The sequence below is a fragment of the Callithrix jacchus genome, chromosome 17 (assembly GCF_049354715.1).
Source record: "Callithrix jacchus isolate 240 chromosome 17, calJac240_pri, whole genome shotgun sequence".
NCBI lineage: Eukaryota > Metazoa > Chordata > Mammalia > Primates > Cebidae > Callithrix > Callithrix jacchus.
In genome coordinates, this window is record NC_133518.1 from 80,330,197 (window position 1) to 80,354,020 (window position 23,824).

Consider the following 23,824-nt stretch of genomic DNA (forward strand, 5'->3'; position numbering starts at 1 on the left):
CCAGTTTCTCAGTTGCTTAAGCCAGAACCCCAGAAGGCATCCCTAATTTCCCTTTTCTTTCCCTCCCCACTCAGTCACTAACACCTGCCATGTCTACTTCTGATATCTTTCAAATGCATGTGTTTTTCTCATTGCTCCCACTGTCGCTGTTGTAGCAGCCTTGTCACTGTTCTTTTTGTTTCTCTGGCCATCTTCCCTACCTTTCACCATGTTACAGCCAATAAAATTCTAAATGCATCTCAGGCTTCATCATTCTTCTCCCTACAACCATCCATGGCTCCTAGAAGAGTCCAGAATCTGGACACCTGTGTCCTGCTTAAACTCCACCTTGCGTTTATATTGCCTTTATAAACCTTTTCTTCTGGAGGGCTTTCCCTGTATGCTGGAACAGGTTGGTCCCCTATACCTGCCTTACCCTACACCATCTCATTATTTTTTTACCTGATAGAAACTTTAATGATGTTTTAAAAAAAAATCAAATTCTTATATAAACTTCACTCAAAACCTTCGCTTTGGGCCAGGCTCGGTAGCTCACACCACTAGTCTCAGCACTTTGGGAGCCCAAGGCAGGTGGATCACCTGAGGTCAGGAGTTCAAGACCAGCTTGACCAACATGATGAAACCCCATCTCTACTAAAAATACAAAATTAGCTGGGCGTGGTGGTGCATGCCTGTAATCCCAGCTACTTGGCTGACGCAGAAGAATTGCTTGAACCCAGGAGATGGAGGCCACAGTGAGCTGAGACTGCACTATTGCACTCCAGCCTGGGCGACAAGAATGGAACTCTAGCTCAAAAAAAAAAAAAGCAACAACAATAACACAAAACCCTTCACTTTATTCTTCAAACATGTATGTCCCAGTTCCCACCATTTCAGAGCCATAAACATCAAGCCCAGAGATGAGATCCTTAAAAACAATACCCAGGACAGATCTTCGTGTGTCTATATACATACCATATGTAGCATTATGTTATACAGTGTTACCTAAGTTACATGAAATTTTGCGTAAGATTTGTAAGCAAGTCACTTAAACTTTATGAACAAAAAGATGGGCCTGGCATGTTGGCTCATGCCCATAATCCCAGGCACGCTTTCAGAGGCGGGAGGATTGGTGTCTGGGCCATCACATGTTACTGTCATTCCTCACTTGTCTAAACAGGAATAGGGCTGAGTGGAACTAAGCAAGACCTGCATCCCATCAAAAAGCTCCTGATGATTTTTTATCTGCCCACTGTATTTCTCTGAAAGCTTTGGGGGATTTTCCAGAGGAGGAAGCCTGCTGTGGAGTTAACAACAGTGCAGGCTTAGTAACCAGCAAGCCCTGAGTCCACCCCAGCTCAGGTGTTACCTCACTTCTCTCACTGGGTTTACCTCTCTGTGAAATGGGATGAAAGCCGCCTTTTCACAGGTTTGAATAAAGGAATTGTGGAGAGAAAGCCCAGCAAAGCAGATGACCTTGCTAAAGGTCAGGGCCACTACTCAGGGAAATAAAGCTCTAGGGAGCTCCCCTTTTCAGGAGGGCAGGCTCCCAAGATCTCCCTCCTAAATGAAGTGGCCGCTGTTCACTTCATGGAAAACGAATCTTGTTACCACATCCACCATGCATGGCTAGAGAGCAGAGAGCAGGAGCATTACCGCTGAGCATTCCACTCTGTCAGATCAGCGGGGCATTAGATTCTCACAGGAGCGTGAACCCTCTTGTGCACGCACTTCGCAGACATCTAGGTTGCCTGCTCCTAATAAGAATTTAATGCCTGCAGATGTGAAGTAAAACAGTTTCGTACCAAAACCATCCCACCCCCACGAAACCGGTTCCTGGTGCCAAAAAGGCTAGGGACCGCTGGTCTAGAAGACTACAACCAGCTCTGTTGTAGCGGTCGCCAAGAGTAACCGTGTGGCAAGGGTGTGTCCAGCTTCCTCCTTGCATCTTGAAGCAAACCACCTTTGCAGTATGTGCGCGGGCTGTTAAGGGTGGGAGTTCTAAAGCCAGACTGCCGGTATCCAGAGACTGGCTTTGCTAAGGGACCTTGGACAAGTTACTTAACCTCATCTGTAAAATGGAGAAAATCCCTGTGCTTTTTAGGGTTGTCAACCTAATAAGCATTATTACTGCCCCAGATACGTCTAGGCTGTGTGGGAAAACGCGAATTTCTCCTTCAGCAAAGAGTAAAGCTAGTAAGAGTTTTCCTGGCCCTGCAGGTTTGGCCTGGCAGGAGACATGCTCCAGAGGCAGGCCCGGAGGCACTAGAGTGAGGTCGACAGGGCAGCGGATCTGAAGCCATGTATCTGGGATCCAGACATGCTGTGTGACGCCGAGCAAGCTGCTCCCGCAGATAAATTCAGCATTAACAGCCTAATACTGGAGGTGCCGACGCCGGGTAGATCACTACACCCAGCCCCGATCCACCGTTAGCTCTCCAGATTGCGGAAGCGCAAAGGATGCGCAGACGGCCCCGGCGTTCTGGGGGCGGGACCCGGGGAAGGCGCAGAGTATCGCTCTTGCGAGTCCAGTTACAAATGACGTCCCTTCTTTCCCCGCCCTGTAGGCGGGAGCATCCAATCAACGTCGAGAGCATAGGCCCCGCCCCTCCCCACCACCTATCATGGGTCCCCGCGCCGGATGTATTGTGTCTGAAGCTGCTGATTGGCTCCAGTGGGGAAGCTTGGTGGTCCGTGGTTCCGGAGCTTCCTCGGGATGTCGGTGGCCTTCGTACCCGACTGGCTGAGGGGCAAGGCAGAAGTCAATCAAGAGACTATCCAGCGGGTGAGCATCGACGCGGGCGTTGGGAAGGAGTTGGGAGTCCGAGGGGCTGCGGGGTGCGAGAAGCATCCCGTAGTGAGCGGCCTCAGCTGAGACTTGCAGTGTGTGAAGGGTGCTGACCAACCGGGGTGCGAGTGAGATGGGCACGACATCAGCACGGCGCCGGGGCAGGACAGCCCGGCATGGGGTCGGTCCCCCGCGGTCCTGACGTCTCACTGCCCTTCTTTCGCTGGCCTTTCAGCTCCTTGAGGAGAATGACCAGCTGATCCGCTGTATTGTGGAGTATCAGAACAAGGGCCGGGCGAACGAGTGCGTCCAGTAAGTGTCCCCACCTCGGTGCCCCGACCTGTGGGGGAGGGGAAGCCTGTGTGATGCGGCGCTGTCTCGAACTAGGAGCCTTGGGGGGTTGATCGCAGTTATGCGCCTCTCTCGCTTGAGGAAAGAGAGGCTCAAAGAGTTTGCTAACCTGCCCAGGGCCACACAACGAGTACACTGTGGAGCCTGGAGTCAGACGTGGCTCCTTCTTCAAAAAGAATTATTCTCACTGCAAAGCCTCGTTCACTCAGAGCTGTGCCAGCTGATGACAACAGGGATGGGGCTGGGAGCACACAGAAAACTAGGCAGGAGATCAGAGCCGTGGCCCCTTTCTCATCTTACATCCCTGCCTCATCCTTTTTTTGTTAAGTGAGGGGGTCAGACCATTTGCTAAGCTCCCTCACATTTCTAACTTCCTGTCAGTCTGTTAGTGACACACACAAAGACAAAGAATTTCCAAGTTAAGCCAAAGGTATATTCTGCATAATAATTCAGTGCACTCCATAAGCAGATACCAACATGAAAGAAAATGGAGTCTCGGTTTCTTTTCCAAATAGATCTAGTCCAGGAATTATGCCCATTTCTTTCTTTCCTTTTTGTGGCAGCATCCCCTTCTGTTGCCCAGGCTGGAGTGATCTCGGCTCAAAGCAACGTCTGTCTCCCGGCTTCAAGCAATTCTCGTGCCTCAGCCTCCCGAGTAGCTGGGACTACAGGTGCCCGCCACCACGCCCAGCTAATGTTTGTGTTTTTAGTAGAGACCCGGTTTCGCCATGTTGGCCAGACTGGTCTCAAACTCCTGACCTCAGATGATCCTCCCGCCTCGGCCTCCCAAAGTGCTGGGATTACAGGCGTGAGCCACCATGCCCAGCCTTATGTCCATTTCTTATAGAAAAATATATTATTTCATTGTTACTAAAGAAACATTGCACAATCCCTACCCCCTAGAAAAATTACCTACAGTCCCTCACTGAACAGCTCAATAGAACAGTAGAGATATTGATTTTTGGGTAAATCTTTACATCTGACTCTTGCATTTGGTAATTTGATTTTTAAAGGTTTACAGTAAACACCTTCTCCTTTTTCTTTATGAAAAATGGTTGCAAATGTTTCATTTGGTACAGTCGTTCCCAACCCAAGGGTAAAAAAGTTGTCAAAATCTCGTAGTGGGGTTTTTCACATTGCACAGACCATGCTTTCTGACCTTTATCTGATTTATCTTTCTGGGTGAAGAACTCTATGCCCTGTAAGCTTACGTTGATCATGAAAATGTTTTGTCCCTTCTTGAAGTTGTCAAACAGACATTTTATAAGTACAGTTGGCCCTCTACATCCATGGGTTCTGCATTGCATTTCAAAAATACTGGGGAACACAAAACAATAAAAAATAGCACTACAACAATAAAACACAACACAGTATAACATTATTTATATGGCATTTAAATTGTATTAGGTATTATAAGTAATCTAGAGATTTTTTAAAGTGTACGAGCCAGGTGTGGTGGCTCATGCCTGTAATCCTATGCCTTTGGGTGGTTGAGGTGGGCAGATCATCTGAGGCCAGGAGTTCGAGACCAGCCTGGCCAACATGGCCAAACCCCGTCTCTACTAAAAATACAAACATTAGCTAGGTGTGGTGGCATGTGCCTGTAATCCCAGCTACTCGGGAGGCCAATGCAGGAGAACTGCTTTAACCTCGGAGGCGGAGGTTGCCATGAGCCAAGATGATACCACCACACTCTAGCCTGGGAGACAGAACAAGAGTCCCTCTCAATCAATCAATCAATATAAAAATGAAGTATATGATAAGCGAGATGTGTGTAGGTTATATACAAATACTATGCCATTTTACATAAGGGACTTGAGCCTGAGCATCCTTGGATTTCAGTATCTGAGGGGAGTAGGGCGGTGTCCTGGAGCCGATTCCCTGTGGATACCAAGGGACAGCCATACTCCTGGTGCCAGGCACTGTTTCAGACACTGGGAAATCAATAGTAAAACAGATACCAGCTCTGCACTCATGGAGCTGACATTCTAGACTCTAGAATCTATAAGGAAATGTATAATTAGGCACATAATAATAGGTGCTTTGAATAAGGATAAAGCAGAGTAAGCTGGGGGGAGGAGTGCTATTTTATGATAAGTCTCATAAGGTGCTATTTGCATGGAGAGCTGAGGTAAGGGAGCCAGCTATGCAGTAGTAAGGCATAGTGAGATAAGTAAGGCAGAGAAAGCATCAGAAGGAAAAGCTCCATAGTAGGAGCATGCTGGATAATTTCAAGTCACAGCAAGGAGGCCACTGTGGCCAGTATTAAGTGAACAAAGGTGTAGCCATAAGAGAGGAGATCAGAGGGGAACTGGAGGCCCCAGTCATGTAGGGCCTTGTTAGGACACAAGAACGGCTCACCTTTACTCTGAATCAGATGGGAGCCTCTGGAAGGTTTTAAATAGAGATATAACATGATCTTGATTTAAATTGTACAACGCTCTTAGGCTGTTGTGTGGAGAATAAAGTAGGTGTGTGAAGGTAGATCAGGGAGACTAGGTGGCTACTGCAATTGTCCAAGCCAGAAATGAGGGTGGCTTGGCTTAGAGAGATAGCTGTGAAAGTGATCACTGAATGGTGAGAATAGGTGAGAATATGACTATATTTTCCTTAAATATGTTGAACCAGAAGGTTGACAACATGGGCTCAGTCGATCAGTGGACGAGCCATCCCACTAGAGTGGGTAAATTATTTTCCAGTTTTTTGTTCATAGTCAGTAAAAACAAGCTTCTGATTTTTGCCTGTTTTTTGCCCATAGGTACCAGCATGTGTTACACAGAAATCTCATTTATTTGGCTACCATCGCAGATGCCAGCCCAACCAGTACTTCAAAAGCAATGGAATAATCTTCCAGTTGGCTGTCGTGAGGAGCAATTAAGTATAATCCATCTCTTACAAAATAGAGACAGGATCTTTACCAACTTACCTGGTTAAAACATGAATGAAACCTCTGTGGCTCTTTCAAAAAATGTAAAAATGTGAAGAAAGCTACTAACTTGACTTTTCTCAATGTAAACTTTTTTTTCTTTTCATGATGAGCTTACCGTTCAATTTTTTTTTTTTTTTTTAATAATTAAGCGAATCCCTCAATAAGTTGAGCCCAGGTGTCCTGTTTCCTGAACCTGGAGCAAGTTTGGATAACAAAGACATCACTGGGATGTCTGAGTCTGCTTTTTACTTTCAACCTGAAGAGAAAAGTGAGTAGGGATTGGTCAGGAATTGGTGAGACTCCTGACTTGAGACCTTGCTAAATGGACATGTAACTGTGTGCTCCTTCCTACCAGTCTGTAAATGTGGTACCCCGACTGCTGTTTTCAGATTGCTTTGAAAATAAAGCTTACTTTTCTATAGAATACTGATACGGAGGTAGAGAAGTTTTCATACAGTAAGTATTCCGTTTGGTTTTCCAGAAGAGCTGTGAGGACTTAACTGTAAGGTGTGTAACAACAGCACTTGATCCCTGCCAACAAAACGAACAGCGATTCCTGATCATAACCTAACGCCATCTGATAATAGACGGTGCTTAATTTCCTTCGGTTACCAGATTATGTCTTTTCGTTGGTTTGTCTGAAACAGAATCCAAACAAAATTCACACATTGTATTTTGTGGATGTCCCTTTATGTCACTTAAGGAAGCCGGTAAGTACCTGCTTTTGCATCACGTCAGGAGTGACCTGATATTTTGTCAAGTTCCCAACAGCCTTTCACTTAAATTATGATCCACCCAGCTTTGGTCGGGTAATTCATTAGGGATTGCACAATGAGGGTTTTCCAGTGCATTGTTCTTTCTGACCTTATTGGCTGTTTTCTACTGAAAACTTACACTCTTGGAGATTTATCTGAAATATGAGGCAAAGAGATTCTTGTAAGTATATCCAAAATTGGAAGCCCAGGTCCCTGCTCCTTTTTTTGGAGTCAAGGGTTAGAACTAGGGTAACTGTAAAATATGTGTAAATAGTGAAGAGGTAACTCTTTTTGAATCCCAGCTCTATCCCTTAACCTCTGAAAGCTCTGTTTCCTCACCTGTAAAGTGAGGATAATAAAAATGGCATTTGTCTCCTGAGGTTGTGGGGTTGGGGTAATGTGGTTGAGAACTGGGCACATGTTTATCTATGTTAGTGCTGACGTGTCATCCGAGGTGAGGGCTCTGGCTCTTTTTTTTGAGACTGAATCTCGCTCTGTAGCCCAGGCTGGAGTGCAGTGGGGTCATCTCGGCTCACTGCAACCTCCACCTCCCAGGTTCAAGTGATTCTCCTGCCTCAGCCTGCCCAGTAGCTGGGACCACAGGCACGTGCCACCATACCTGGCTAATTTTTGTATTTTTAGTAGAGATGGGGTTTCATCATGTTGGTCAGGCTGGTCTCGAACGTCTGACCTCGTGATCCACCCACCTGGACCTCCCAAAGTGCTGGGATTACAGGCGTGAGGCCGCGCCCAGCCGGGAGCTTGTTTCTTTACTCCCTCACCCAGTCTGCTACCCCACAGCTTTAGCCCGTTTGTCCTCTTCCTCCTCCACTGTTTGTGGAATCGATACCATATTCTACACCAGCTGACACAAGTGGGCTGCTCATGGGCCTGATCTGCTCAGCAGATGTGTTGGGGCTGGGCAGTGTTTTAAATTTTGATTTAGTTGATAACTAAAAATAAGAGGGGCTGGGCATGGTGGCTCATGCCTGCAATCCCAACACTGTGGGAAGCCGAGGTGAGAGGATCACTTGAACCCAGGAATTGAGATCAGCCTGGGCAACATAGGGAGACTCCATCTCTAGAAAAATAATAATTTCTTTTGAAAAAGAGGATTTCCTATTAAAGTCTGGATTTCTAGTAATGCCGGACTTGCAGATCTGCAGGGTAGCATCAGTGGGGGTGGGACAGCCGCTGTCCCCTTTATGGGGCAGCTGGCATTGTTTACCTAGAGCTGGGTCAGCGGGGGTGGGACAGCAGCTTCCCCTTTATGGGGCAGCTGGCGTTGTTTACCTAGAGCTGGGCACACATAGACACTTGGATGAGGCCATCAGACTGCCTCTGGCTAGCACCTGAGCAGGGGTCATGTTTCAGTTTGGGTTTTTTCTAAAGCAGAGCCTGAGACAAGGCCTTGGGGGCAGGTAGTTTGTCTGGGAGATGATTTCAGGAAGCAGGAGTAAGGCAGGAGGGAGAGCAAGACAGGGAGGAAAAGCTACTAAAGAGAGTGTTACTGAGTCACTCCATTAAGCAACAGAGGCTCAGCTCTGTGGGATCCTCCGAGAAGCATTGAGAACGTTCCAGAACTGTCTACCTGAGAGACACTGGTTGGGAGCTAGCTCCCCTGCATAGCAAGCAGTGTCTGTAGCCGTGTGGGTTCCTAGATGGCAGAGAAGACAAGAAAGCGGAAGGGTGCCAAGGCAGACCCCCAGGTTGGCTGCTGCCCGCACAAGGTGATGTGACCTTGTAGGAAGCGTTCCTACTGGCTGCAGCACATATCGGAGGCAGGCAGGGCAGGACAGTGGGGCGCTCTCTGACAGCACCAGAGGCTCCTCTGCTGGGGAGTGGGCTCTGAGCTAGCCAGTGGGGCCTGGCAGCTAAGAGCAGCTTCCTGTGTGGGAGGGGAAGCAGCCTTGAAGACAAAGCCCAGCTCCGCTCCAGTGGAAAGGGGGACTGTGACCTGCTGTGTCCCTCCCTTTGCCTTTTGTAATGAGGTTTGAGTCTGCAGGCAGAGGACTGAATCGGCAAATCAGAAGCCTCTGAGGACAGCAAAGCGGCTTGAGCCACAGCCTGCCCTTCACTCCAGAAGGCCGCTCCCTGGGGACATCTTGGCAAAGCTGGTGCGGACCAGCTAGCCACCTGCATTCCAGCCCATCTCCAGCTGTGTGCTTCAGAGACAGCCTGAAGCTCAAGCATTTGCCTCACTCTTGAAGGACCCAGGAATCAATAGCATCTAAAAAAGAAGAAATTAAACAAACACCGAACACAAATAGAGTCTGTGACCAGACTCTGTCAACCACTCCCTACTCAGAGGACCTCCTGCTTCAAGAGTTAAGCCTCTACTCAACCTTCTGAGCCCATCTGTAACCTGTGGGGTCAAAGTGATCTCCCAACAGCCCACACAGGGTCTGAGCCTGTTCTCGGGTTTCCAAGCCTATCTCTTAGGAGTTGCAAGAGTGGTGACTTCCTCCATTATCACTCTCGTGGGGTAAGGATACAGCAGCTACAACAAAGAGATGAGATAATTTGAGATCAGGTGTGTTCCACAAAATGTTAAGCCATTTTTCCACTTCCTCATGAGGCCTCTTGACATCTCAGTTTAACCTCTGGGGACTCCTAGTAACGATGTGGCTAGCAAGGAAACGATGCTCGGTGCGACCTCCTGTACCCTTGAACCTTTACAATACACCTCCATTACTGAAGATCATCTGAGTTTATTTCTTTTCTTATCTTTTCTTTGTTTTTTTGAGCAGTAGTCTTGCTCTGTCTCCAGGATGGAGTGCAACGATGTACTCTTGGCTCACTGCAACCTCCACCTCCCAGATTCGAGTGATTCTCCTATCTTAGCCTCCTAAGCATCTGGGACTACAGGCGTATGCCACCACGCCTGGCTAATTTTTGTATTTTTGTAGAGACGGTTTCACCATGTTGGCCAGGCTGGTCTCAAACTCCTGACCTCAGGTGATCAGCCTTCCTTGGTCTCCCAAAGTGCTGGGATTACAGGTGTGAGCCACCATGCCTGGCCGGCCAGGGTATATTTCTTAAGCTGGGTACTTATTCCATTTGAATAAAGTAATTTTAAGAAGTTTATTAATCTGTCATCTGTGTTCCCAGTGGAAGTCCCACAGATTCGACTGGAATCTGGATATTCTCTTAAGTCACTAGGACCTTCTCCTTCCTTCTTAAATCCAAGGGGAGGTGGTTTTCCTTTCTGTTTGTGTGTAGGTAATTCAACAGCCACTTACTGATTGAGTACTATGTGCAGAGAACACCGCATTGAGGAAGCTGGACAATGCCCCTCGTTGGGAGGGACACAGAGAGTAAAGTGTAAATAAGGACAGCTTCACGTAGTAGTAAGTGCTTAGCAGAGCCAAACACGGTGGCCCATGCCTGCAGTGCCACCACTTTGGGAGGCTGAGCTGTATGGATTGCTTGACCCAGCAGTTTGAGACCAGCCTGTGCTAACCAGAGAGACTATCTCTACAAAGAATTTTAAAAAAAGAATTAGCAGCCGGGCGTGGTGGCTCACGCCTATGATTCCAGCACTTTGGGAGGCTGAAGCAGGTGGATCACAAGGTCCTGAGGTCGAGACTATCCTAGCTAACATGGTGAAACCCCATCTCTACTAAAAATACATAAAATTTTTGGGATAAGTCACCATGCCCAGTCAAAAAATAGTTTTTTTGAAACAGAAGTGCTTTAAAGAGAATTGTAGGGCCGGGCGCGGTGGCTCAAGCCTGTAATCCCAGCACTTTGGGAGGCCGAGGCAGGTGGATCACGAGGTCAACAGATCGAGACCATCCTGGTTAACATGGTGAAACCCCGTCTCTACTAAAAATACAAAAAAATTAGCTGGGCACGGTGGCACGTGCCTGTAATCCCAGCTACTCAGGAGGCTGAGGCAGGAGAATTGCCTGAACCCAGGAGGCGGAGGTTGCGGTGAGCCGAGATCGCACCATTGCACTCCAGCCTGGGTAACAAGAGCGAAACTCCGTCTCAAAAAAAAAAAAGAGAATTGTAACAGGATGACATGCTGAGGAGCGTCTGTGTGACACTTTAGATTACAGAGTAAGCGATGGCCTGAGGAGGGAACACTGCAGCTGAGATAGGAACGACCATCAGGGGACCCAGCCATGCAGGCAAAGGCAAGAGCTAAGCAAATATCCTTCATTCCAACTGTTTTTTAATCTCTTGAGTCCATTTATAGAGCAATGTTCACCTATGTGATCATCAATTCAATTATAACATGAGTCCTCATTTGACCAGGCCTGAGCTTGGCTCTACAGTGAGGAAAATGAGGAGGGAGGGCACGGGGCCCTACTTTCAGGGAGCTCCTAAGCCCAGCAAGATAAAAAAAAGACTCACACCCTGGCACAGACCAGGGCACCATGGAAGCCCAAGAAATGCCTGAACTATCACCCAGACATGGAGGCTGCAGGGATTCCACATAGAAATTATCAAGAGCTTCTTGTAGGTCAGAAAACGTCTACGTTTCTCCGTTCCTGAGCACTCCCTTGTTTGCAAACAAAAAATGACTTGCCAGTTGTGGAAGAAGCTATCAGCATTCTACTCTCATTTCTTGAACTTTAACTTAATTGAAGTTCATTCCTCTAACTGTGCTCCAGCTGACTCCCAGCTGTCCATATTGTATCTCTATTCCCGAGGACATTTTTCTAAAACTGGAAGTCTGCTTTGCCCAGGCATAGCAGGCCAGAAGAACCTAAGGATGATCACCCCCGGGAGCAACTCCCAAGCAGGGACTCTCAAGAGACATCCTCAGGTGGGATCATCCTGAGACGTATCTTCTGTAGGTGTTCCCAGAGTTCTCCAGCAGGATACAGCTCCAGTCAGCAGCTGCGGTAGCTGGTTAATATTACAGCTTGCACTGGTTACCACCCCTTTCCCCGCCTCACTCCCTGAATGTAGTTTCTTGAGATCACTACCTGTCTTAGTCCCTTTGCGCTGCTATAATAAAATACGGTAAGCCAAGTGGCTTATAAACAACAGAACTTTATTTCTCACAGCTCTGAAGGTTGGGGAAGTCCACGATCAGGGCCCCAGAAAATTTGGTGTCCTTGACAGACAATTTCCTGGCTGACAGCCAGTCATCTTTTCATTGTAACCTCATGTGGCAGAGACGGTGAGGGAACTCTTCTAGGTGTCTTATTTGTTGTTTTTGAGACAGAGCCTCCCTCTGTCGCCCAGGCTGGAGCACAGTGGTGTGATCCTAGCTCACTGTAACCTCAAACTCCTGGGCTGAAATGATCCTCCCCTCTTAGCCTCCCAGGTAGCTGGGACTACAGGCATATGCCACCATACCTGGCTAATTTTTTAATTTTTTTGTAGACATGAGGTCTCACTTTGCTGCCCAGGCTGGTCTTGAACTCCTGGCTTCAAGTGATCCTCGATCTTTGGCCCCCCAAAGTGCTGGGTTAAAGATGTGAACTGCCAGGCTTAGCCCCTGGGTCTTTTTTATAAGGGCACTAATCTCATTCAGATGGACTGGCTCAGCCAATATGGCTTCCATCAGCATCATGGCATTTGAAAAATGTTTACCCAAACCCAATCTGCTTGGCAAAGGCTATCTCCAGAAAAAGTATAAGAGCCAAGGATTCAAAGCAGAATTTAAGGGATGAAATCAGTAAACAAGTAGGGTCAGCATGAGATGAGTAAGGAGCCTCATTGACAGGAAGTGTTTGTTGCAGTGGTTTTTTTCATATGAATTAGATGAGATCCAAGCTCTCTCATAGAGAGGATGTCGCGGGAAACATTTGTGAAAATACAGCCATGTTTTAAAACAAGTTAGTAGCAGAGGGCCGCTAACCTAAAAGGCCAAAAGATGGGTCTAGTATTATTCACAGTTGAGGTGGCTTCTTCCCACCCCGCCTCCCACCCCCCACCCGCCGCCTGAAACGGAGTTTCGCTCTTGTTGCCCAGGCTGGAGTGCAATGGCACATTCTCGGCTCACCGCAACCTTCGCCTCCTGGGTTCAAAAGATTCTCCTGTGTCAGCCTCCCAAGTAGCTGGGACTACAGGCACGCGCCACCATGCCCGGCTAATTTTTTTTGTATTTAGTAGAGACAGGGTTTCACCGTGTTGACCAGGATGGTGTCGATCTCTTAACCTCGTGATCCACCTGCCTTGGCCTCCCAAAGTGCTGGGATTACAGGCATGAGCCACCGCACCTGGACAAGGTGGCTTCTTAAATTACCGCCACTGCCTCCGTAGCCATTTCTGTACTGCTACACTTCCATGCCACCACACCTCCATGCCTTTCCCCTGGTTACTGGCTCTACCCCAAGCTGATCAATCGTAATATCTACCCATTGCCATGGCCACTGAGGCTGATCTATCCAGGCACGTGAACCTTATCAAGCCAATCAGAATCTTTCCCCAGAATTTTTCTCACTGGTTCTGGCAGGAAAAACACTTTCTCTTCAGACTGCCAGGCCATAAAAGTGCATGATTAGCTGTAATCCCAGCACTTTGGGAGGCCGAGGCGGGTGGATCACGAGGTCAAGAGATCAAGACCATCCTGGTCCACATGGTGAAACCCCGTCTCTACTAAAAATACAAAAAATTAGCTGGGCATGGTGGCGCGTGCCTGAAATCCCAGCTACTCGGGAGGCTGAGGCAGGAGAATTGCCTGAACCCAGGAGGCGGAGGTTGCGGTGAGCCGAGATCGTGCCATTGCACTCCAGCCTGGGTAACAAGAGCGAAACTCCGTCTCAAGAAAAAGAAAAAAAAAAAAAAAGTGCATGACCGGAAGCTGCTATGGCCATATCCCATTGCTCCCTACAGAGAAAGTCCACCTGATCTTGAGTAATACCACGAGGATGTCATTTTGTTAAAATATAAATTTTGTGTCTTGGGTTAACTGTGGGGTGAGAAACCTCCTCCTCACTTGCAATCCCAGCTATCTGCATACAGCCTGGTGTTGTGGTCTAGCTGTTGAGGAGCGGCAGAGGTGGGTAAATTTTTCTGTACCTCGTGAAATATTATACTCCTTATTTTCCACAAAAAAGAAATCTAGGATTTCAAAAAATATATTCAAATTGTGTGTGTGTGTGTGTGTGTGTGTGTGTGTGTGTATTTTTTCAACCAAATTCTGATAACTGTCTCTGTGTTGTGGGTGCCCAAGGTCACCCTCAGGTTTGATGGTTTACTGGGAGACTCACATAACTCAGTATATGATTTACTACAAGAAGAAGATGTAAAGTAAAACCAGCAAGGAAAAGGCACATGGGATACAGCCCAGAGGGAATCAGATGCTTCGAGGAGTCCTCTCCCAGCAGGACATGGCTCACTGACTAATTGTGACAACACGTGTCAAATGTCTACCAGGGAAGTTCATTAGAGACTTAGTACCAAGGTTTTACTAGTGGCTGGTCACATCTGCTGCTTAGCACAAACCAAAATTCTGGACTCATAGAAAGTAGGTGTTCGGCATAAATCATATTGTTTGTACAAATAGTTTAGGCATAGGGAGCCACTCGTATAAATTAGAGAAAGTTATGTGCATGTAGGGAATTATTTTCCATTCAAGTTCCTTGATTCCAGTCAAGGGCCAACCTGTAATCAGACCTCTCTAAAGATATCAGTCTTGGGCTAAGCATATTAATAGGTCTTTTCTACATAATTTCCTATTTAAGATCTAGGATATTTTTTAATTTTTAAAATGGCACAAACAAATAAAGTAGTATTATATATGTATCTTCTCATTGTACTCCTTTTCTCTTCCTGCATTCATCTCTTTTCTTCCTCCCGCAAGTTGTAAAAATGTAAAAGTTATTTGAAAGGTAGGGTTGGAACAGGGATCCCTGCTTGAGGCTGAATTGTGTATTGCAGAGGATATATTGAAGGGTGCACTGGGAACTGAGAGGCAATATGCTGGCAACTGATATACCCTACCTATATCGGGATAATCATAAACATTTTCTTAATATGCTGATCTATGTATTATAGGAATAAATGTTCTGCCATTGAACCATCTTTGCATTCCTGAGTTAAAGCCAATTAGGTCATGAACATTTTGCAGTTTAAACACTGCTAAACTCCATTTTCTAATATTTTATTTGAATTTTAAATCCATGTATATAATGAGATTGGTCTCTTTCCTTTTTTGTAATAACAGTGTGTTTAGAACTATATCTTTATTAGACAAAGTCATAAGCCAAAAGTTTCCAACTTCCTGTACATGTTGAGAACTTTAAATAAAGATCATTGGATATAAAATATGGCCCACATGGCTCAAAATTAACTCTGTGACATAATATTATTCTAAAGTCATACTTATTTTGAAAGCCTAAAGATTTTTTAATGGCAATAAAAATACCACCAAGCTAGACATTTTAATTGTTGAGATATACAAATAAAATTACTACAGCAGCCTACACATTCTATGATTTCTAAACACTAAAACATCATTGGTTTGGGGGAAGATGCTCTTGTCCTTCACAGTTCATTAAAAGTTCAGATGCTTTTTGTGAAAGCCCAGCTTTTCTTCTACCTGCTAAACCATCTTTTCAGAAGTCTTGCCGGAAGTTTTCTTTGTTTGCCTCTCCATGTTGCTGCTTAATTCGATAGATTTAATTTTCTAGCTGAACAATCATTTATTCAATCTCATAATCTTACTGACCAGGGATACCCAATTTGACTCCATTTCTCTCAATTTAGATCCAGCTGTGAGTTGCATGTTCTTTCTCTGCCAGTTTAAATCTTGAGTATATTTTCTTTTTTTTTTTAATTGCATTTTAGGTTTTGGGGTACATGTGCAGAACATGCAAGATAGTTGCATAGGTACACACATGGCAGTGTGTTTTGCTGCCTTCCTCCCCTTCACCCATATTTGGCATTTCTCCCCAGGCTATCCCTCCCCAGCTCCCCCGCCCCGCTGTCCCTCCCCTATTCCCAATAGACCCCAGTGTGTAGTACTCCCTTCCCTGTGTCCATGTGTTCTCATTGTTCATCACCCGCCTATGAGTGAGAATATGTGGTATTTCATTTTCTGTTCTTGTCAGTTTGCTGAGAATGATGTTCTCCAGGTTCATCCATATCCCTGCAAAGGACACGAACTCATCATTTTTGATTGCTGCATAATATTCCATGGTGTATATGTGCCACATTTTCCCTGTCTACTCTATCATCGATGGGCATTTGGGTTGGTTCCAGGTCTTTACTATTGTAAACAGTGCTGCAATGAACATTCATGTGCATGTGTCCTTATAGTAGAACGATTTATAGTCCTTTGGAAATATACGCAGTAATGGGATTGCTGGGTCAAATGGAATTTCTATTTCTAAGGCCTTGAGGAATTGCCACACTGTCTTCCACAATGGTTGAACTAATTTACACTCCCACCAGCAGCGTAAAAGTGTTCCTATTTCTCCACATCCTCTCCAGCATCTGTTGTCTCCAGATTTTTTAATGATAGCCATCCTAACTGGTGTGAGATGGTATCTCAATATGGTTTTGATTTGCATTTCTCTAATGACCAGTGATGATGAGCATTTTTTCATATGTTTGTTGGCCTCATGTATGTCTTCTTTTGTAAAGTGTCTGTTCATATCCTTTGCCCATTTTTGGATGGGCTTGTTTGTTTTTTTTTTCCTGTAAATTTGTTTGAGTTCTTTGTAAATTCTGGATATCAGCCCTTTGTCAGATGGGTAAACTGCAAAATTTTTTTCCCATTCTGTTGGTTGCCGATTCACTCTAGTGACTGTTTCTTTTGCCCTGCAGAAGCTGTGGAGTTTGATTAGGTCCCATTTGTCTATTTTGGCTTTTGTTGCCAATGCTTTTGGTGTTTTGTTCATGAAGTCCTTGCCTACTCCTATGTCCTGAATGGTTTTGCCTAGATTTTCTTCTAGGGTTTTTATGTTTTCTTAACTTCTGAAGTTTGTTCTGTAGTTGTTCAATTACATGAACTGAATTTTCATTGCACACTTTCCAGGCATTACTTCTTGGAATAATGTCACATTAATCTGTGTCATTAGTTCTAGATTCTCAATTCTAACTGCTTGATGCTCTAACTGGGCCATAAAATTGTTTACACATTCTTACCATGCAGTAATGTCATTTTTTTTTTAACCAGAGGAAGGGGCTGTAAGCTCATATCGTTTCATACTGAGCAATTCAACTGATTGTCAAGCAGCCAGTCTTTCAAATTCATTTCTCATTATGTCAGTTTCAAAGGAAGAATAATCCCAGCTGTCAGGTAGCTCAGGTAGTTCTTAGCAGGTCAGTATCTGCAAGTTTCCTCCTCCGCCAGTGCTGCAGCCACTTCCTGCACACCAGTGGCTTCATAACCTTCATCAAAATAAGGCAGCACATCCAGCACAAGCTCTGCAGCCACCGAACCCACGACTGCCATTCTGGGACCTCAGGTTTGCCCGTGTTTTCTGCATCTGTGTAAACTCGATTCTCTGGCCTCTTTCTTGTACTGTCTTGATATTCACAAAGTAGGTTAGATAACCTCTGCTTTTTAGTTTTCCAAAACATTTGAGAAAGGGATTATTGTTCCTTTAGGGTCTGAAAAATTTGCCTACAAAACAATCTGGGGCCGGGCACGGTGGCTCACGCCTATAATCCCAGCACTTTGGGAGGCCGAGGCAGGTGGATCACGAGGTCAAGAGATCGAGACCATCCTGGTCAACATGGTGAAACCCCGTCTCTACTAAAAATACAAAAATTAGCTGGGCATGGTGGCACACACCTGTAGTCCCAGCTACTCGGGAGGCTGAGGCAGGAGAATTGCTTGAACCCAGGAGGCGGAGGTTGCGGTGAGCCGAGATTGAGCCATTGCACTCCAGCCTGGGTAAGAAGAGCGAAACTACATCTCAAAAAAAAAAAAAAAAATCTGGAATTTGTGTCTTGTGGAAAGGAAGACCATGTTTGTTCTCAATAGTTTCATTATGAAAAATGTCAAAGATATATAAAAGTAGAGAACATAGCTCAATAAATCCCATCTATCATTTAGAGGCAACAATTAACAAGATTTTTGCCCATTTCACTCAATATCCATTTTAAAATTTATTTTCTGGCTAAGCGTGGTGGCTCAGGCCTGTAATCCCAGCATTTTGGGAGGCCAAGGCAGGAAGATGTCTTGAACCCAGGAGTTTGAGATCAGCCTCGGCAACATGGCAAGACGCCCATCTCCACAACACATTTAAGAATTTAGTGGGGCACGCTGGCTTGTGCTTGTGGTCCAAGCTACTGGGGAGGCTGAGGTGGGAGGATTACTTGAGCCCGGAAGGTCAAGCCTGTAGTGAGCCATGTTTGTGCCACTGCACTTCAACCTAGCAGACAGAGGAAGACCCAGTCTCCAAAAAAAAAAAAAAAAGAAAAAGAAAAAAGAAATGTATTTTCTTCATTTTTGTTTTACAGAGTATTTTAAAGCAAATCCCAGATGTCATGTGTTTTCATTCCTACTTACATCAGTATGCATCCTCTAAAAAGCTAAGGATGAGAAGACAAAGACATTTTTTCTTTTTTAGAGAGAGGGTCTAAATCTGTTATCCAGGCTGGTGTGCAATGGCACAATTACAGCTCACTGCGGGCTTCAGCTCTTGGCTTAAGCAATTCTCTCATTTCAGCCTCCCCAGAAGCTGAGACTACAGGTGTGTGTCACCATGCCCAGCTACTGTTTAAACTTTTTGTAGAGACAGGGCCTCATGACATCGCCAGGGCTGGTCTCTAACTCCTGGGCTCAAGTGATCCTCTGCCTTGGCCTCCCAAATTGCTGGGATTACTGGTGTGAGCCACCACACCACATATTCTTACATAATCAAAATTTCATGATCACATCTAACAAAATTAAATATATTTCCTTGGTATCATGTAACATCTAGGCCATGATCAAGTTTCCCATTTGTCTCAAAATGTCTTCCACAGTTGTCTGGAGAGTCGGGATTACTAATTCAATGTCTTCCACGTTTATTGGTTTATTCAAGACTTCTATTTCTTTTGAGTCAATTTCGATCATTTCTATTTTCTAGAAAATTATTTTGTTTGTTTCCCCGCTAGGATTCCTGATTGTTCTCCAGAGTCCTATCCCCTAAGTTGGCGTAATCACACTCTAAAAGGCTAAATACCCAGAATCTTTGCCTGAAAATTCCTACTACCAATGGTTCTTCTTCATGGTAACTCATGGACAAATTAAGCCTGAGTCTGTAAACTCTTTGGATACCAACTTTCTACCACTCTCAGAAGACAGGGAGGAGGTGTCAGTCCTTTTGGCTGATACTAGGCCTAGGCCTGCCTTGTCCCAGTAGTTTCTTCACCTTCACCAAAGATCAAATCGCATACTTTATCTTCAAATCATCTAAAGTATAATTTCAAAATCACAGGACAGAATAAAATAATCTTTGAGAGAGGGAGGACCTTAGAAAAGAGGTATGTTATCTCATTTATTTTACAGATGAAGAAAGTAAACTTCAGAGAGGTCAAAGTGATTTGTCTCAGGTCACATAACCAGTGGCGCAAAGAAGAGAATCACTGAAGTGTCAAGATAAGAACAACTTCCAGGAGGTCTAAAAAGTTCTTTAAGCACATCCCAAGTTAAGTATTTCATTCCTGAGCTCTAGAACCTGTTTATATTGAAGCCTGCTGCCCCAAACACAGTAATCACAGAGCGGGGCAATGCTCTCCATCTTTTCCTGTTTATATTGAAGCCTGCTGCCCCAAACACAGTAATCACAGAGCGGGGCAATGCTCTCCATCTTTTCCTGTTTATATTGAAGACTGCTGCCCCAAACACAGTAATCACAGAGCAGGGCAATGGTCTCCATCTTTTCCTTTCATGAATCTATTATGAAAGTTAGCTTGATGAAACCACTTCGTCTCCAGAAAGACACGTACATTTCATACTGTTCAAATCTGTAACCGTCAGCAAAATCAGATCCAGGACCACCTGTTTCTCAATCCAGCCTAGAGACTGCTCCTCTAATAGACACACTGGACTCGCAGGGAGGTAGAATGGGCAAGCTCTGACAAAGGACAGCACTTCTCTGATGGTGTGGAAGTACCAAAGGTTTGACTGCACTTTAAAAAGGTGGTAACAGGTGGCCAGGCACGGTGGCTCATGCCTGTCATCCCAGCACTTTGGGAGGCTGACATGGGGAGATCACAAGGTCATGAGTTCAAGACTAGTGTGGCCAACAGGGTGAAACCCCATCTCTACTAAAACTACAGAAAAATCAGCCAGATGTGGTGACACACACCTGTAGTCCCAGCTACTCTGGAGGCTGAGGTAGGAGAATTGCTTGAATCCGGGAGGCAGAGGTTATAGTGAGCCAAGATTGTGCCACTGCACTGCAGCCTAGGCGACAGAGTGAGACTCCATCTCCCCTCCCAACCCCAAAGTGACATAGGTGCAGAAGAGAAGTTGGAAATGATCTAAGTCAAGCTTGTTTTTTTTGTGTGTGATATTTTTAAAGCTCATTAGCTATCACTTGTGTAGGATATTTTATATGTGGCTGAAGACAAGTCTTCCAATGTGGTCCAGGGAAACCAAAAGATTGGACACCCAATCTAGGTGAGCCCGATTTCCAAATTTACTATAAAACTACAGTGTGCCACTTCACATCCATTAGGATGGCAATAAACAAAACCAGAAAATAACAAGTGTTGGTGAGGATGCAGGAAAGTTAGAACCCTTGTGTGTGGCTGATGGAAGTGTAAAATAGTGCAGCTATGGAAACAGTATGGTAGTTCCTGGAAAAATTGTAAATGGAATTAACTTATGATCCAGTGATTCCATTTCTGGGCATATACCCAAAATAATTGAAAGCAGGTTTCAAAGAGTATTTGTACACCCAAGTTCATAATAGCACTATTCATAACAGCCAAAAGGTAGAAGCAATCTAACTATCCACTAACATATGAGTGGATAGACAAAATATGATATATACATACAATGGAATATTATCCAGTCTTAAAAAAGGAAACTCTGGCATGCTACGACATGGATGAAATGGAAGCCATGCTAAGTGAAATCACCCAGTTACAAAAGAGCAACTTCTTTTTTTTGACATGGAGTTTGGCTCTTGTCGCTTAGGCTAGAATGCAGTGGTGCGATCTTGGCTCACTGCAATCTCCACCTCCCAGGTTCCAGTGATTCTCTTGCCTCAGCCTCCTGAGAAGCTGGCATTACAGGTGCCTGCCACCACGCCCAGCTAATTTTCCGTAGTCTTAGCAGAGATGGGGTTTCATCACGATGGCTACGTTGGTCTTGGAACTCCTGACCTCAGGTGACACATGCGTCTCAGCCTCCCAAAGTGCAGGGATTACAGGCGTGAGCCACCGCGCCCCTCCTAAAATAACAAATATTGTATGAGTCTACTCATGTGAGTAGACACATTTACAGAGGCAGAAAGTCTAAGGGTGGTCTCCAGGAACTTGGAATTGGGGGAAATGGGGAGTTGCTGTTTGATGGATACAAAGTTTCAGTTCTACAAGACGAAAAATGTTGCGCAGGTGGATGGTGGTGAGGGTCGCACAACAATGTGAATATAGTTAATGCCAGTGAGCTGTACACTTAAAAACAGTTAAAATCATAACTTGCACAAAATGTACATTTTATAGTTAAAAAAACCTTAAAAAACAGTGTGGTACTGATACACAGATCATTGGGACAAAAATCCAGAAACAGACTCACACATATACGGTCACAAGACGAAGGCAATTCAACGGATGAGTTTTCGACAAATGGTAATGGAACGACTGTGTATTCTTATAGGAAAATGTGACACTTACCAACCAGACAACATAAGCAAAAATCAATGCTATTAGACAATAGGCTTACACTTAAAAGACTATATAAGACATGTATAGAACACAGAAGACCTTCACGAACTTGAGGTAGGCAGCGATTTCCTAGCACAGAAAAAGCGCAAACCATAAATGATAAAACTGACCAACTTGCCGGGCGCGGTAGCTCACGCCTGATCCCAGCACTTTGGGAGTCCGAGGCGGGCAGATCACCTTAGGTCGGGAGTTCAAGACCAGCCTAACCAACATGGGGAAACCCCGTCTTTCTAAATATAAAATTAGCCAGGTGTGGTGGCGCACGCCTGTAATCCCAGCTACTTGGGAGGCTGAGGCAGCAGAATTGCTTGAACCCAGGAGGCATTGGTTGCAGTGAGCCAAGACTGCGCCATTGCGCTCCAGCCTGGGCAACAAGAGCGAAACTCTGTCTCAAAACAACAACAACAACTGACCAACTGACTTCACCAGAATTAACAACTTCTTTTACCAAAAACATGGTCATAGCAATGAAAAGACATGGCCCAGATTGAAAGACTTCGCAATAATTTATGTAACAAAAGATTTGTATTCAGAACATACATGCATCTATCTAACAAAACATGTGCGTTCACAACCGTTAAACTCGAAAGACCGGCTTTAAAAATAGGCCGAAGACTGGAACTGAAACTTCACGAAAGATGCAGAATGGGGCCGGGCGCGGTGGCTCATGCCTGTAAACCCTAGCACTTTGGTAGGCCGAGGTGGGTGGATCACCTAAAGTCAGGAGTTCAAGACCAGCCTGGCCATCATGGTGAAACCCCATCCTAGAAAAAAAAAAACAAAAACGATGCAGAATGGCCAGTGACGGTGGCGCCAAAGGGGGAAGGAACGCATTCCTCAGCCTAAAAGGCCTAACAGTAGGACACGGCCGTAACCGCCCCGGGCCAAAAAGAGCACAGAACACGCCGCCTCCGCTAACGAAAACTAAAGCCCCAATTCACTGAGGTCCTTCCCAGCGCTGGAAAACGGAATTCTCGCGGTATCGAAAGATGCGCGGACGCTCGCAGCCACACAGGACGAGATGGAGGGCGCAGGCGCACTCACGGCTCTCGGATTGGGCGACTGACTGCAAAGGGCGGGGCAAACAGGACGCGCGCAGGTGTGGGAGCGCCGGCTCGAATCTCCGCGGGAGCTCAGCAGACACGCCCCCGTGCGCGCACCCCCGCCGCCCCACCTTCGGGTGACCACCCCCGTCTAGACTGTACTCTCGCGGTATTTGTGCCGACTCTCGCGGGGTTTAGCGTGGCACTGGGAGGCCGGGCGCAGGAGCTGACGTTCCGTTAGTGGCGTTGGGGTCTGGCTGCGGTGGCGGTGCTTTCTCCTCTGCCCACGGGGACCCGCTCCGGCTGGACGCCAGCCAGGTGAAGAGCTCGCCCGCATGCGTGCGCGCTGCGTGGGAGCCGCGAGGCCCGGGGCGGGAGGGCGCCGCGTCTTGGCCTCCTGCGCTGTCGCCAAGGCCGGCGTGAGGCACCGTGGCGCGGACTCGGTCCCGGCCCCGCCTCGCCCCTGCCCTGACCGCTTTCCTCCCCCTCTCTCCCAGCTCTTGCCGCCACCTCGGTCGCGATGGGGGCTCAGGACCGGCCGCAGTGCCACTTCGACATCGAGATCAACCGGGAGCCGGGTGAGCTGGAGCCTGGGGAGCGCCGTGGGCCGCGGCCTGCCTCGGCGCTGGGGAGGGTCCGCCCTCAGCTGCCTCCCGGCCCTGCGGGCGCGGGTCGGAGGTGCAGTCCGCTTTCCGTCTCTCCGGACGGAAAACAGCGGGAGCGGACGGTGGCCTGGGCGCGCCCCCAGCTCTCAGCCCGGCCTTGTCCTCCCGAACCCCACACGCCCCCCGCGTCTGCAGACCGAGTGCTCGCGCCAGCCTGGCGCCGGGAGAAGGAGGTGCGGTTCTTTGAGCGCTTTCTCTCCCAGGGTGTCCGTGGGGGAACGCTCCCGATCCGGTTTCCGGTGTCTTCCTTCGTGCTGTGGAGTTCCAACTAGTGGGAAATAGTGTGTGTCCCAATCACGATATGTCACTAAGATGTTATCGCTGCCTCCGTTTGCCCTTGGTCTGTAGCTGCAATTTCGTCTTCCTGGGAACGTCTTTTGTGATAAACCAGAGCGTTCTGTACCAGCAGAAGGGCAGCATGCCTACGTTTGGCACTAATGTTTTGTCTTCCAGCCATTTGTCAGTGCGTTGTTTTGAAAATAAAGCATAGCTGTTTCATTCTAAGTAGCAGAGCG

At 46.5% G+C, this 23,824-nt stretch overlaps 2 protein-coding genes and 1 pseudogene across 14 annotated transcripts in view; 2 read left to right on the forward strand and 1 right to left on the reverse strand.

Moving 5' to 3' along the window:
* Positions 1–2,652: 2,652 nt before the first annotated feature.
* SS18L2 (SS18 like 2) lies at positions 2,653–9,501 on the forward strand. Its single transcript, XM_003735089.6, has 3 exons — positions 2,653–2,764; positions 3,003–3,079; positions 5,877–9,501. The coding sequence occupies exons 1-3, from the start codon at positions 2,696–2,698 to the stop codon at positions 5,962–5,964; spliced, it is 234 nt and encodes a 77-aa protein (XP_003735137.2). The 5' UTR covers positions 2,653–2,695; the 3' UTR covers positions 5,965–9,501.
* A 5,693-nt stretch (positions 9,502–15,194) lies between these two features.
* On the reverse strand, positions 15,195–17,281 carry LOC100397953 (pre-mRNA-splicing factor SPF27-like; annotated as a pseudogene).
* Positions 17,282–22,833: 5,552 nt separating this feature from the next.
* Positions 22,834–23,824, forward strand: part of NKTR (natural killer cell triggering receptor) — a 45,588-nt gene continuing 44,597 nt past the window's right edge. For 12 of the 13 annotated variants that reach the window (XM_078354776.1, XM_078354777.1, XM_078354779.1 and 9 more), the window contains exons 1-2: positions 22,834–22,962; positions 23,142–23,222. Coding sequence is in view for 9 of the 13 variants with exons in the window: in XM_008984097.5 (XP_008982345.3) it covers positions 23,165–23,222 (58 nt within the window). In the remaining 4 variants the exon portion in view is untranslated. Of the gene's footprint in view, positions 22,963–23,141; positions 23,483–23,824 lie in introns of all 13 variants that reach the window. The other variant, XM_017965981.4, reaches the window with a different exon arrangement.